General features: G+C 41.1%; 1 protein-coding gene across 2 annotated transcripts in view; it reads left to right on the top strand.

Annotated features, from left to right (window-relative positions):
* The window catches only part of oxct1a (3-oxoacid CoA transferase 1a), a 60223-nt gene that overhangs the window by 5858 nt on the left and 40343 nt on the right, over positions 1-14022 (top strand). Inside the window, exons 4-7 of one of the 2 annotated variants that reach the window (XM_050050079.1) lie at positions 2992-3127; positions 3338-3493; positions 5726-5826; positions 6545-6605. In XM_050050079.1, the coding sequence (XP_049906036.1) occupies positions 2992-3127; positions 3338-3493; positions 5726-5826; positions 6545-6605 (454 nt within the window). Of the gene's footprint in view, positions 1-2991; positions 3128-3337; positions 3494-5719; positions 5827-6544; positions 6606-14022 lie in introns of both variants that reach the window. The other variant, XM_050050078.1, reaches the window with a different exon arrangement.

The raw sequence follows: 14022 nt of genomic DNA, 5'->3' as shown, positions 1-14022 counted from the left end.
GAAGTTATGGGTTCATGGGGCAAATTTGTTTCTCATGAGGAGAGGCATCTCTGTGCAAAGTTTCATGTCTCTACGACATACGGGGCATGAGATATGCCCATTCAAAGTTTGCAATTTCAGTCGGTTGCTATAGCGCCCCCCTTTGGCCAATTGTAATATTGCTTCATTTGCATCCTCCCATGACCCTCTACCACTGTGCCAAATTTCACATGGATTGACCAAGTCAGTGAGGAGAAAAACGTGGAACGGAACAGACACACACAGACACACACAGAGTTTTCATCATTATATAGTATGATAGTAAGTGGAGTGTGTTTGATATTTTTGGCACACTGGGGAGATTCTGGTATGAATAAAGGGGAGTGATTCCCTCATCAATGGAGACTGTATACACTATTTGTTGACCTATTTTTGTTAGCAGCGAGGGAAGCAAGTGTAATTTTAGTTTTTAGAGTAGCCGCCTCGTTGCAGTGTCATTTACCCATGTTGTAGTTTAGAGGATTAAATGGGGCTTTCATTTGGATGATGATATCTTAAACTGGTTTGTGTCTCTTTGTCTCTGTTATTAAAAATACCCCAGAGTACCTAAGAAGTTCTTCTCTCTTTGAAACTCAGTAGAACAGAGGCACAGTGGGCCTTTTATGCACTGTAATCTTAGATGAGAGTGATCCAGTGCTACATAAGAGGAGGTTATTGAGCTGTGACAGAGCTGCAACCCCTGCAGCTTTATTTCACTGTTTAATCAGCTGCTTCAGTAGAGTTACTCAAACTGCATAGACTCCGAACAAAAGGCCAAATTGTGCTCAGTGCTGGATGCTGCTCTGATCAGCGAGCATTTAGTTTGGAAAGTTGCATATTGATTCTATATTGTGTATCCCTGGTAGGAGAGTCCACTCACTCGATGTTAACAAGGTTTCTGTCCTCAAATGCACACCAGTTCCAAACACAAGATCACAAACAAGTAGGCAAAACTGGCAAAAGCCTTTCACACAGATGACCTATGATGTGTTGTAACACTTGTGGTGTGTCTGACACAGTCATCTGTTTTTAGTATTCTGAGTGCAGATGGCCTAGATATGTTGTTAGCAGACCTGGGATCAGAGTTTAGGACAAAGCAATTGTTCCTGATTCTCAGCTTCTCTGGGAACAGAGAGCCTGCTTTTTGCAAAGGTCTTCGTCTTGCCTCTGATTAGTATGAGCAGTGACGAAAGGAGACTATTTTATGGATACATGTTTTTAGAGTAAACATTTTTAAGATTTTGATTATGTTGGTCATTTGATTTGACTTGATTTGACTGCTGTATTGCCTGCAATCAAACAGGGTGTGAATATAAGATAAGATGTTTGATTGTATTTATCCTTTATCTATTATCAAAAGACAATGCCCTGTTTAAAACGTCTTTTATAAAGTTTTATGAAGACCATTCCTTTATAGGTCAATGACTGACCGGCCACATAAAATCAGTCCTCTCATACCTGCAGGCCAATTTCATGAAGATTTTAATAACCTTAGTAACACAATAACTCTCTTTGGTCACAGAGAGTTAGACAAGAGTACTCACAGTACTATGTCTAAGAATAAGTTTTATATTGCTCTTAAATAATGATGGTTTGTCCAGGTTTCATGGTCTAAATGTGTGACATCCTACATGGAACAGGTGTAACCCAGACTTGAGACCAACATGAGTGTAACAGTTTCTTAAAAGAGCAGTCACCCCTCTGATGACAGCTTGTAGTGATTGAAAAATAATAATAATTCTGTGTACTCTTCCCAGATACTAAACAAAGATGTCTCAGTGGCTGCTCCAGGCCCCACAGCTGTGTTTGGTCTCATGATCTGTCATTATGGCTGCGGATAGGCTGCGCCCATCTTTAACATCCCAAAAATGATCCTTATCACTTGGTTTGGCCCAGTTACAACCTTGAATAACCCCTCTGGAGATTTATGGCAATGTGAGCTGTGTTTTAAACTGCAGAAAGCCAGGATTTACCCAGCCAAAGAGTAGGGACAAATGAGTGAAGGGAAATGCATTGATTAACAGTGAATGTAATTAGGATTTTTTAGCATAGATGAACAAAAAATATTCTAATGTAAAAGTCAGAATAAATCTCTAGAAATTACCTAAATTAATCACATATATGAAACACAAAATAATTGATTGCATACCTGTTTGTACCCTCTAAAACATGATGTGTAGGATTAAGAACAGTGGTTTGCAACAGGTGGTTTGCGATCCAGAAGTGGGTCGTGGATCCATTTTGAATGGGCCGCAAATGACTTGTGAATGTGTCAAATTTGTAAAAACTCACTGCTTTAGAGGAATATATTGGCAGACATTGTATATAATATTCATAAGCATGTTTTCATTAGTTTTTAATCTCCAGAAAGAAGAATTGTAGCTTTTTTGTTACTTAAGAATGAGCCGTTTATATCTACATATGTAGCGGGTTTTCTATCATGGAGTCCGCCATGTTGTTCTCCAGTAGTCCAGGACGAACAAGCCAAACACTGGCTGTAGATGGGGCCAATCACATTTTTGCGTCGGCCACGGTTGGTCTCCTACATGCTTGGCAACCTGGGGGAATTTCAGTTCTGCAATCTCACCACTAGATGCCACTAAATCCTACACACAAGACCTTTTAGACAGTTTGTGTTGGAGGCACCTTTAGCATCCTTTAGTTGATATATCAGCTTTGCACATCTTAACACTACAGTTTCCCCCCCATTCTTCCTCGTAAAACTGCTGAGGCTTTCACAAGTTGCATGGAAATGATGCGTGAAGAGAAGGAATCTACTCAATATAGACTCAGATGTTGAACTACTTTATTAAACTTTTGGAATCTGTGTGTAACCAAGGCTGCTGAATGTTCTTCTTTTTTCATTTTCTTTAAAACTTTTATCTGTGAAGCATGTGTTTCTGAGTAAATATTAAGTCAAGTAGAAAGCCACACAATATCAGGTTCATGATATTATGTGTATGTGTTCTGCAGAGTGGATAACTTTGGCCTGGGCCTGCTGCTCAAGACCAAGCAGATCAAGAGGATGATCTCTTCATACGTCGGGGAGAATGCAGAGTTTGAGCGACAGTATCTGTCCGGGGAGTTGGAAGTGGAACTGACGCCACAGGTTGGTCAGAAAATGCATGGAAAGGTTTATACATACATTTTCCCACAAGGAAAAAAATGATGCAGCATATGAAAACACACATCCACTCAATCAAGAAGTCTTGATTTCATGTTAAATTCCAAGGTTTAATCGACCAGAGAGACAACAAAGGCATGCAGTGGACATTTATATGTTGTAATCATCTTGTAATGTGACGCCCTCTCCCTACAGGGAACTCTAGCAGAGAGGATCAGGGCTGGCGGTGCTGGGGTCCCAGCCTTCTTCACAGCCACTGGCTATGGCACACTGATCCAAGAGGGAGGCTCTCCTATTAAGTACAACAAAGATGGCAGCATTGCAATTGCCAGTGAGAAGAGAGAGGTGAGAGTGCTGTGGCTGTGCTCTCAAGTCCATCATTAAGTCAAACTTTCTTTTGCTTGAGATGACTGCGGATGGCCCCTCTCCCTGAGAGTTTCTTAATTGGGTTAAAAGCTGCGGTCAAACTTGGATGCGGTATATAAAAGTGGTCTTGAATCCGCCTCATAATGACCCCACCATTATTTGCTGTACTAGGAATTCACAGTGTGTGGTAGTTCTCTCCAGAAGTGAAAGCAAAGTTCTCCACAGGGGAAGCTGCATAAAGGCAGGGGCTGAACAAATCATCAGTATTTGCTTTACATTATAGAAGCCCACTTAAAGAAATACTTCACCCTCTAAATAATCATTTGGATCTCAGTTATTCACCTCATGTTGTGCTGAATTCATGAAAAAAACTTTCTTTTTCTTGCATGCCTCTACAATGAATGAAGAATCCAAAAAAAGCAAACATTCCTCTTGAACTACAGTAAAGGGGGTCTGCATTTAATAACAGCAAAACTATGTCAAAACATCCGTTCAGAAAAGTCACACAACTAGTGCCTTATTTATCCAGCTGTATGAATAGTTCTTCCCAAACACTAAAACTGTAGTATTTAAAACACCTCTGCATTAACAGCACTGGCGCACTACTTGTCCGTGCATGATACTGTTAAAAGAGAAGTGTTACAAATATTTCAGTTTGAGCTAAAATGCATGTTTTTAGGGAAATAATGAGCATACGACTGGATAAATGAGACTTGGATTATACTGCATGAGTTTTTACACAATGTTTTGATATAGTTTTGCTGTTATAATTTCATCAAGAATGTTCACCTTTTTTGGATTCTCCGTTCACTGTGGAGGTATGCGCGAAAAACAAAGCTCTCTCTCTGAATTTTACGTTAACACAGGGTCAGTAAAGATACAGATGATAATATATTCCCCTCAGAAGACCTGGCCACTGCAAGAAGTAGGGATGCACCGAATATATTCGGCCGAATATTGCAAAAAAACACACATTCGGTATTCGGTGGAATAAGTTAAAAGCAAGGCCGAATAATAGCAGCGTGTTTTGATAACGTAATTAAACAGCGTGCCTGTGACGGGCTGAGTGAAATGTCGGCAGTGTGGCGATCCGTCCGTCACCGCACTCGCATTTGCGACTAAAAATAGTTTTGAGCGAGCAAAATATGCTTAAATCATTCAGCACGCTGTGCGAGCAGCCTACAGATTTCAACCAGCAGCAGAAACGAAAGGCGAATCCCATCCATTGTGAGTTGAACGGGGGTCACAGACACAGACAGTAATGTATTCCTGTCAAATACGGCAGCCATCGGCTTANTTTATTCCATTGAAATATCATTGATGTATTATAGAAAAGTGATTTATCTTTTTCTAAATGACAAAAGGCACATCTGCCTCATTTTTGCTGTGGTATCGTGATACTACTTAGAACCATGATATTTTCATTGGTATCGCACAGTGGGATCCAATTTTGGTATCGTGACAACACTAATCCGGAGGGGTTCATCTGCAAAAACTAATGAAAAACTAAACAACTGTATTCGGTATTCGGTACTCGGCCAAGCGTTTAATATTATTCGGCTTCAGCTTCAGCCACAAATTTTCATTTCGGTGCATCCCTAGCAAGAAGTTCATGTGCAAAATGTGAGTGTTTCAGTTTGGAGCACAGCGCAAAAGTCATGTCTAGGGAAAGCCTGCATTGTTTTATTTATTTATTTTAAGATTGTGTTTTGGGCTTTTTGCCTTTGTTACAGGACAGCTCAGAAATAACAGTTAAGGGAGCAGAGAAAGGGGGATGACACACAGCAAAGGGCCACAGGTTGGAATTGAATCCAGGTCGCTGCAAGGACTCGGCCTACCTGCCCCGCTCACTCTGCCAAGTGAGCTAAAGGTTGCCTCGAAAACCTGCATTGTTTGAACCTTTGCCAACTTGTGTGTTTTGATTCTAGTATTGTAGCAGGCCCAAGGATACTGCATTCAAATAAAGAGAAAGACATCTACAGTTGTTCATGTTTGCAAAAAACCGCTTATCACAGATGGCGTAATGCGTTACCCAAAATGTCCATCGCGCTATTGATTTTATCGTGTAAGAATAATTTGCAGTAATGACTAATCTGTATCTGGACTCAACTAACCGGGCAAAGTCTGAAAATGCTGTAAAACAGATCACCATGTTCATCCTCAACTGCATCCAGCGCCGCTCACTCTTTGAACTGTGTTGTCATTGTATAGGTGAAGGAGTTCAATGGCAGGCACTACGTCATGGAAAAGGCCATCACCGGAGACTTTGCATTGGTCAAAGCGTGGAAAGCCGACAGAGCTGGAAACATTATTTTCAGGTAAATGATGAAATGGAATAAAAACAGTTTAGCCCCGTTTCCACCTTTCGGTATGGTACCTTTGGAACCAGAAGTAACCCTTCAGACATGGTACCTAGACCCTAGCATTTCCACCGCAAATAGTGGGGTTTAGTGTTGCACAGTGTTTCGGATCATGTTGCACCAAACAGTAATATCTATTGGTCACACATTAGTAGCACAGACCTGTTGTGTTATGGCGATACCAGTATTTATCTAGTAATGAAAAAATGTGATTCAGGTTCTTCCTGCCTCATGGCACACTGGACTAGTCTTAATCACCCTGGGTTTCTTCTGTTTGTTTACATTAGTTTATACGTCTTGACTTATTTAGACAGCACACTAATTTGAGGATAGGGTCAGGATTATGACTGGTGATTACAGATTTAGTTCCAGTTCAATCACCAATTAGACCTGTTGATGGATGCCCTCATTAGCTATAACACAATCTAAGCAAGTGTTGACCCTCCATCTAGCATCAAGGTAATTTGCACCAACCTGGTGAATGTGAATGATGGAAATTAGTAGTTGTAGGACAGTCTTTCTCCACAAGAGGGCAGCGTCGTCCAGTAGACCAACAAGCTATACTCAGTAATAGATATTGGATGTTACACAGACATTTCTGGAGTTTACTTGCATATCCCTGATTTTGGAAGAAATATTATTTCATATTTGTTTTCATATCACTCCTCTCTGTCAGGAAAACAGCCAGGAACTTCAACCAGCCCATGTGCAAGGCAGCCAAGACCACCATAGTCGAGGTATGGATTTCCAAGACCACAACAATTTGCTTGTAAATCTGGTGTCCGCTTGGAACACGTCTGCTGACACACATCCATCAGTGAGGTCGCCGTCTCTGAACCTCGACTTTAGCTTTCCTTTTAAAGGTTTTCATGCATTTTGTAGACTTTCATTTTCAAGGAATTTAGTCATTCTGGGCCCCCCAAAGCTGAAAAGGTCCTCAAGTAAATAATGTACAAATAACAACTGTGAAACACATCTACATATACTCCACATATCATGGTATAAAAGTCCTAAATTAGACTCCAGCGCCTCCTGGAGTGTGAATGTGTGATTTTGTCTTTGAACCGACTACAATCGCCACACCACCTACATCTGCAAATAACCTTAATTATGTTTAACCATAGACTATGAAATAGGCTAAATAAAACTGCTATTTGACATTTAAATAGCAATAGAGCAGCAGAACACAGCCATCATCAAATAGATGTGGTCTAACCACCCTCAAAGGACGTGGCAGAGAAAAAAGCTATTTGTTTCTTTTATACTCAAGGTCGGAAGCAGAAATGTGAGATGAGCATCTCGCAGGTGGAAGGCCAGGTGTTTGATGGTTGTGGACTAAAAAGATCACCTTGAACTGAGGATAGTTTATTCATCTGAATATAGCCGCCAGACCTCAAATGGTATTAATAGACTTGAAGTTTAAAGATCTCAGCCTCAATCTGTGCGGCCAAAAATGAATTGAGAATGTCCCGCTATCTGATACATGTAGTGTCATTCTATCTGTCTGGTTGCCCACCTGTCTGGCATCGGATTGTCTAGAAATGTGATCACTCTTCTCTCTCTCTCTCTCTCTCTGTGTATACAGTGTGTGTGTGTGTGTCTCCTTCTCCACCCCTCCAACACACAAACAGCTTCACACCTCCCATATAGGCACCGTTTGATTCAGAGAGCAGCGGGGAGAGAAAAACTGCATGTGTCCGTGGAAAACCATAAAATGTCGGAGCTTTTGTGAAAATAAATCGGTGGAGAAGGATCTCTCGTAAATCTAACCGGGCTCCACAAAGCACATTTTCAATTATTCCACGGTTGCTGGACCTGAGATTTAGTCTTCTGTTGATTAGAAATGTCTGGGAACAAATAGAGGGAGTAAATTTTCTCACTTTAGAGCCATTGTGAAGGCTGTAGTCGATCGATGGCTTAAAATTTGTTTATAGTGGTAAACGGAACGGTTATTTAATGAGTTTTAGATGGTATTCTGCGCTGTTTTGTGCGTGCGGTGACAACACCCATGATGCCAGTGATGGATATCAGTAAATTATGCAGTGATATATGCTGTATAGCTGTATGGTATAAAAGAAATTGTCCAGTTCCCTTCTAAAGGCATAATGAGACTCGTCGCTCTGACAGCAGCGATGCCACCAAGAAATGTGCCTGTGTGACGTCCACTGGAGTTGTGATGTAGACTGTAGTGACATGAATGATAATGCAGCTTTGCTTAGAGGGCTGCTTTATGAGATGCAAGCATAATTGGTTGGATTTAGTATTGAACTGCCTGCTACCACCTTTGTGCACCCAGAATCATCTGCTCAGGGTATTTCTGGTGAGTGGAGAGGATGAAACAATTGTTTAATGGGTTTAGAGACCCAAGCTGCATTTGGACTGAGCCACAGAAGTGGGTTTTTTTTCCTCTTCCAATTCCCAGGTGCATTTCTAAGATTGTTTTTGTGGCATTTCTACTTGCATACAGTGGAGAGTGGCAGGAATGATAGGGAGGAGAGAGAGGGGGAATGACACGACAAGTTGAAAACAAGATTTAGATCCCGCAGTATCACAAGCTTCCAGGATGCACCTGACTTATTTCAGTTAACTAGGACTGAGGAAAGTTAGAAACACAAACAACCTCTGCAGACTCTTTTGTATTGTGAAATAATTGCTTTATTTTTCAAGCAAGGACACAGCATATTCAGCCTTTTAATGGAGGTGTGGAGCCAAAAGAAATGTTAGTATAAATTGCCTGTTCATGAAAAGAATTAATGTCTGAATCACTTACCCAAAACACATTGCAGACCCTGACACAGATCATCTTATTTTGGAGAAGGAAAGCTCCGAATTTGCATCTAAAGTAAAATGAATCCATTTTGGATGTAATTTAATGTTCCTTGCTGGTACTAAAACCAGACTGTTTTAGCCTAGTGTTGGAAGATTTTGCATTTCATTTCTTTTTCACGTCACGATGTTCCAATAACAAGTAGACCTTTCATACAGATGTCAAACCACGAATCAACTAAATGCTTCTATCTGTCGGGGCATTTACTGTAAACTGTGCTGCAATCTGACAAATGACGTCAAGCAGGATTTTTCAAATGTTAAATCAGACTTCAGCGCATTTAAAAACTGAGTGTGTTTACATGGCATTTACGAGGCTTATCCCGGTTATGATATTTGGGATACGGCATTTACGTGTGCAGAGAGAAATCCATCCATCCATCCATTTTCATCCGCTTATCCGGGTCCAGGTCGCAGGGGCAGCAGACCAAGCAAAGCACCCCAGACGTCCCTCACCCCAACAACACTTTCCAGCTCCTCCTGGGGGATCCCAAGGTGTTCCCAGTCCAGATGAGATATGTAATCCTTGCAGTGTGTTCTGGGTCTGCCCGGGGGCCTCCTACCAGTGGGACGTGCCCGTAACACCTCGAGCGGGAGGTGCCCAGGAGAAATAGTAGTAATTTACAAAACCAAACCAACCTACTGTATATTTACGACAACTTAACAACTGCTAATTTCTTCTCTGCTCTGTTTGCCCTACGCTGTACTTTCTGGGCGCCAACCATCGTCTCTCTTTCTGCCTCAACCGCACACGCACTTCATACTGAGCTAACGTTATTCGTGACAGCAGCTACTCTGCTCTCGTAACCCTGTCCTCCACACTGGAGTCAGCCTGTCACTGTTGCTACCACTGTGTAGGACAGGGGTGCAGTGGATGAAGATACGCAGCCTTTTTTTTTGTTACCAAAAGTAAACCTGGTTTCGTCATCACTCCAGAAGTGAGGTGCTTCCGTTGCTGCTGCCATTGTTTGTGTTTCTGTTACACCACTTGGCTAAGGTCTCACCAGCGCAGATAGTCAGTGGCTCTCGATAACCGTGATAACACGATACATGCAGTAGTATCCCGCTTTCTTTTGGAGTGCTCCAGGGAGCATTTTCAGGTCTCTCACTAATGTGTTACAGTTTTATCTGGTATGATGTTTACCTGCTCAAACATGTCAACAAGTTACGCCAAAAACCCACTCATACATGGGTTATGCATGTGAGTGTAAACGCACTCACTGTCTTCTTCACATTCTGTGGTTATTAATGTTACCTGCTTTTTGAAAATATAACGTCAAAAAACTGAAACAGGATTTCTGATAAACTTCCAATCCCTAGTACAAAATAATAAACATGTATCCGAATGTAAAATACATACAAGAAAATACCACATTCAAAATGAAATGACATTCATTAGGCATCTTAAAGTAGTTGATATCCCATTATATCTGACTGAACACTCTTATCGTACCATCAGGTGATTTGTCAGATTGTATCCGCCATGTTTTTTATGGTGCCTCTTTTATGGCAGTGCGGGTAACATGAACATTATCTATGACAAGACTCCTTATTGGTGACAATAAAATGATAGGCTTGTATTGCAATACCCATTAAGATCCTTTTATCTCTGATACCGGAGCAATTACCATCCCTCTGAAAATAAATGTATCTTTAGGATCCAGCCTGTGCTCGGTCATAAATCTGGTGATACGCTGTCAATATTGACCCTGCTGTCTTGGTGCACTGCTTAAGACCGGGAGAGGAACCAACAGACAGAGTCAGGTGTTTTTGAAGCTATTCATCGAACTCGCTGCTCAGCTTGCCAGCTCAGGCCACTGTGCGGCGAGCTCTCTGACAATCGTGTCACACAGTAAGCGTCTCGTCTGCTCGACCAGATTTCTCTCTCTGTGGCCTGCACACAGCCAGCTAAGATCAAGCTGTTCAGGGGCTGAGCAATTAATTGTTATCAAAGGGCAAAAAAATGTCAGGACATTGTGGCAGGAGACTGACCAGGGCCTGGGAAAATTGGGTAGAATAATATGCACTTGTCAGTTTCAGACAAAGAGCAGCAACTTAGATGGCAAGAACAGCTAGGTGGATTTTATAAAGTTCAGTCAATGAAGCCCTCAGATCTCCTTATCACTGTGATATCTGGTCATGGATTATCACCACATTGAAGTGTGTCAAAATGAGTTACATAAACACTGATGAGTTTCCCCTTGACACATGGCAGGAGCTGGTGCCCATTAGCCTCTTGAATCAAATTTTGTTTAGCCAACCCTCTCCTCTCTGATGGTTGTTTGTACTACAGGTGCTTGAACTCATAACTTGCAGAGTGAGTGACAGTTTCCAGTCAAAGTATTTCAGTAAATCTGCAAGTTCCTCACTCACACTGAGTGTGTGCAGCAGTATTGTAACTATTTTACATACATGCTTAATATTGGGGATGTAGTTCCGATACCAATAAGATACCTTGGATATGGGTATCGGCTGATACTGAGTACTGATCTGATAGCAGTGTTTAATTAATAAGCTGTATGCATCACTGTGTGGAATGGAGGTGACTGTGTTTAAGGAAACATCAGGATTGACATAAACATTGCTTTCTCTAACTTTGTAAAACACAATGTAAGTAGAATAGGTAGAAAAAGATTTCTGTGCAGTGATTCACTTTATTGTTGAGCTTTTGGTCTATTCGACCTTCATCAGAGCATACAAAGTGTAAAACAAAATGTAATAAATATAATACATACAGTATAATACATACTGGTAGATATAATTTACTTAATTATTTATTATTAAAATAATAAATTGTGCAGCAGCAACTTGGTCAAAAATCTTCAGAATTAACAGGAAGTGCAGTTTAAGTGTAAACCTTTTTAAATGCAGCAACAGGTTGCTCAAAATGTGTACAGGAATTAAAATCCCACTATAAAACAATGCAACTGCATAAAATGTGAACAGAAAAACGTGTGTCCAGCATTTTTCTTTGACAGAAAAGTGGGGGCAGGGCGCTGGGGAGCACTTCATCCTGGCGCTTCATAATTTATTTATTTATTTATAAAGAGCTCCTTAGCCATTTTTTTTTAATGACGCACTAAATGTGGGTTTTGTTTCTACAGCTAACATAGCGCAATGATGGGGGTTAACTACACAGTTAACAAGCTTACAGCACACATAAACGTGATAAAAGCACAACACTCACCAGCAACATTCAGTGTCCAGCTGATCTGCTCTCACGAATAGGCTTTTCTGTCTTTGCTGTGATAGTTTGTGAAAGTTGTATATAGCTTTACAAAGTCAGTAGCTAAACTAGCGGCAGTGGCAACACCAGAGCCCCTTTGAGAAGTTTAGAGATTTTCAACTTCAAGCGCTTTGGAGCGGCTACACAAAAAGCTGAAGCGCTCTGGAAAAAGACAGGCGCTACACTTTTTCTCTAGGTGGCTGCATGCGGCCTCAAACGCTCTCTCCTCATTGGGAGCAAATGAAAACAGAAGCACTCAGAAAAAAATGCTATGTGGACACAGCTACTGATGTGATCTACTGGCACGCTGCTGTGCTGACGAATGATGTATTACACACACATGTAATCAGACATAAACATAATTGAATTAAATACATGGGCCACATCATTACCAATGCCCAGTTCAGTTATCTGATGTCAGTACTAGTGCACCCCTGCTTTTATATATCCATTTTAATTTGAATTCTGAGCGACTACTCCTTCTCATGCTGTGTTCACACTATGAGTGACCAGCTACTTTACCTATCACCAAGTTGCCAGTAAAATGTGCTTCAACACCCCATAATGTAGTGAACTCGTCACAGGCTTGTATGTGTCTGCTACTTGCCACAAAGCACCTGTGATTTGATCCAAAAAATATCTGTTTTTGATCAATATCTGAGCCCTGTTTTAACATCATATTCCACAGCCCCATTGTATCCCTGTGTGCACTGCAATGTACATAAAGCTAGCAAGGCATTAGCTAACTAAGCTAAATAACACAGTGCCACAGCTAGAAACAAAAACATATGATCAGTTAATGCTTCACCATGTCATTGGAGCGACAAGTGTCTGGCATCAGCCTGTTGCTGTGTCGCTTGTAGTGTAAACACAGCATAAGGCTCAGGGAATTTAGAAAAATGTAATGCACTAAAGCCTCATCAGACATGTTTATATGCAACCTAGTGACTCCACTTCTGTAGGCCATTAATGGCAAATTCTGGGGAAAAAGATGAATTTTAATAGACATTACATCATGCTAAGCCCTTCTTATACAAGAGCCATTAATAACAGATTAAACTTCGACAGTACCCTTCACTACGGCCTCATCCCCTCAGGTCAAGGGCCACTGGCACAACATAGTAGTCTCTACTATTACAACATAGTAGTCTACTATTTTTGCACTGAATCTAAACTCCAAGAGGCAGGAAGGGTGTCGAGATAACACAAAAGCACTTTGAAAATTACCAGATCATCACCAGCTCCTGCCATGGTTACTAGGCAACCAAACCCTGCTATTCAATTGTTGAATGTTCCACGGTATCCAGCTGGTCCAGTTATTCCCTTATCGCAGTTACAGTGAAAGGCCCCTATTGCATTGTGGGATACAATACACCAGAGACTGAATCAAAGCAGTGGTTTTTTGCTGTTGTTCGACCATCAGTCACAGTAAATGACTCAACTGTATTCTGTTACTGCGGCAATGCGATGTAGCGGCGTGGGTGTCGGTGTGCACGAACCAGTCATGCATGCATGAATTGATTGGATGTATTTGTCAGTGTGTTTTGTTCTTTTAACCAAGCTAGAGGTCTAATTAGATATAAATGACCTCCTTCCCCCGGGGTTTCAGCCTCACCCTTCCACTGTACATTTGTGTGAAAACAAAAATAGCAACAAAAGACCTACACATTAGCAACAAACCAAACAAAAAGCAATCTCAGTTTCATGAATTGGGAGCCTAAACTCTGTGGAGGTAGATCATGTTTTTAGTTGTTCTTTTACTTCAGTGTTTGGCCTTGGAATGATAGTTGTTATCACCATGGCACGTAATGCCTTGTTTGCTCCCTGCTGGAATTTTAATTATTTATCACAGCCCACATTTTTCATGCCATTTTGCAGCACTTACTATGCCTTGCTGAGTTTTTCTTGCCTTATTCTTGACTTGTGCCCTTGACTAATTCCATTACTCAAGCTACTGTTGGCAAATAATTATGAATCCACTCATTTTCCCCATCATTTCCTGCCTAAAGAGGTTTGCGAATTAGCTTTTGTGTCCGTAAGATGTGCAATGAATGTCATCATTTGTGTCTGTTTTTTTTCTCACGTTATTGGGAAGGGTGTTG

The sequence above is a fragment of the Epinephelus moara genome, chromosome 8 (genome assembly GCF_006386435.1).
Source record: "Epinephelus moara isolate mb chromosome 8, YSFRI_EMoa_1.0, whole genome shotgun sequence".
NCBI lineage: Eukaryota > Metazoa > Chordata > Actinopteri > Perciformes > Serranidae > Epinephelus > Epinephelus moara.
Note: the sequence above shows the minus strand (reverse complement) of the source record. Positions and strands in the feature narration are given on the sequence as shown.